General features: G+C 32.6%; 1 protein-coding gene across 1 annotated transcript in view; it reads right to left on the bottom strand.

The window, feature by feature from the left end:
- Window positions 1-917, bottom strand: part of zgc:162634 — a 2471-nt gene extending 1554 nt beyond the window's left edge. Inside the window, 1 exon segment of the mRNA NM_001089372.1 lies at window positions 688-917. Within this exon segment, the coding sequence (NP_001082841.1) occupies window positions 688-878 (191 nt within the window). The 5' untranslated portion in view covers window positions 879-917.
- Between the last annotated feature and the right edge of the window lie 640 nt (window positions 918-1557).

Raw genomic sequence — 1557 nt, 5'->3', positions numbered from 1 at the left:
TAAATATTGCACTATCAATACTGTTTGACAAGATGTTTTGAATAGCTCTATTTGATGGTTTTCTGCGGAGTCGAACATTATTTGGGTACAGAAACTGAATAATCACAATACAAAAATATGCTTTTCTTACTTTATTTTGTCTCATTTCTAGTCCAAATATTTAAAAAATTCTAAGACCAAGTAAAATCATTGTTAAAAAAAATTAGTTTTCACTCTCAGAAGAAATAAGTGAAAATAAGTTTTTGCTTGTTTTGAGGAAATTATCTGCCAGTGGGATACGTGATCTGAATCTTGTTTTCGGTTTAAAATGTAGACATTTGGACTAGAAACAAGACAAATATTCTAAGTAAGAAATGTTTTTTTATTTATTTTTTTGCATAAATCATAAGAAGTCTATTTAAATACAGTGATTAAATGCAATTCCGTGTTTACTTCTTTTTAGATACAATTAATGTTTTGACAGCACTGTGAAACAAATATTAATCATAAAATTATGAACTACATTGCATTACTATCGTTTATTTTTATGCTTACTGTTATTATTAACTAAACAAAAGTAATAACGTTAATACAAACATGAATACATTTAATACATTATCTATGGCATTTGGTTAAACAAAGTTTTAATAATCAGTTTGAATTACTACAGAAGGTAATAATGATATAAAGTGTGATGAAGAATCACACCTGAGTGGTTTTTTGGACAGCGGACACACCAGGACCTCCAGCAGGGCCTCGTCAAACGGCGGACTCTGGCTGTCCTTCACTGCATCACAGCAACTCCTTTGCAGAGCGCCGACCTTCAGGAGCTGCACGGCGGACACTGATCTTTGAACGGCCAAAACTCCTGTGCCAAGAGTCCTCAAAACATGAGACATGTCCGACGACAGAGGTGCGCTGAAAGCTCAACTTATTTCACGCTTTTGGTGAACCGGAAGCGCTGCAATCGGTGGCGGTGCGTCTGGAAAACGTGTCCCTGATCGTGTTTAGATCTTTGAGGTGGTTCCGGTGACAAAATGTTCATTCGTTCATTCATTTGTTTTCATTTCAGCTTAGTCCCTTTATTAATCAGGGGTCGCCACAGCGGAATGAACTACCAACTTATCCAGCACATGTTTTACGTAGCGGATGCCCCTCCAGCTGCAACCCAACTCTAAATGTTCAGTAAACTAATTTAGTTTGAACATATCATTTAACTTAATTTATCTGGTCTAACAATAACAGTAATAATTTAGGGAGCAAATAAATTTAGGTTTTGACATAACTATACAAATAACGTCTAACGATTAGTGATACGTATTACACCATAATATACAACCTTTTTCCATTGCGCCAAATTTATTGTTAGTATTGTTTTCATGTTAGGCCTATGTAATATTTATTATGAGTGTATCAGAAATATATTATTATTATTATATAAATGAATTGATCAAAACTTAAATTAATAACCCAAACTACTAAAAGTAAAAGAATTAATAGAAAATTTCCACCATATATTTATTATAATATGAAATAATGTAATATTTTGATTGCATCTTTTTATTAAAATTTAAACTA

The sequence above is a fragment of the Danio rerio genome, chromosome 25, assembly GCF_049306965.1.
Source record: "Danio rerio strain Tuebingen ecotype United States chromosome 25, GRCz12tu, whole genome shotgun sequence".
Lineage (NCBI taxonomy): Eukaryota > Metazoa > Chordata > Actinopteri > Cypriniformes > Danionidae > Danio > Danio rerio.
The sequence above is the reverse complement of the archived record's forward strand: the minus strand, read 5'-3'. Positions and strand labels throughout refer to the sequence as shown.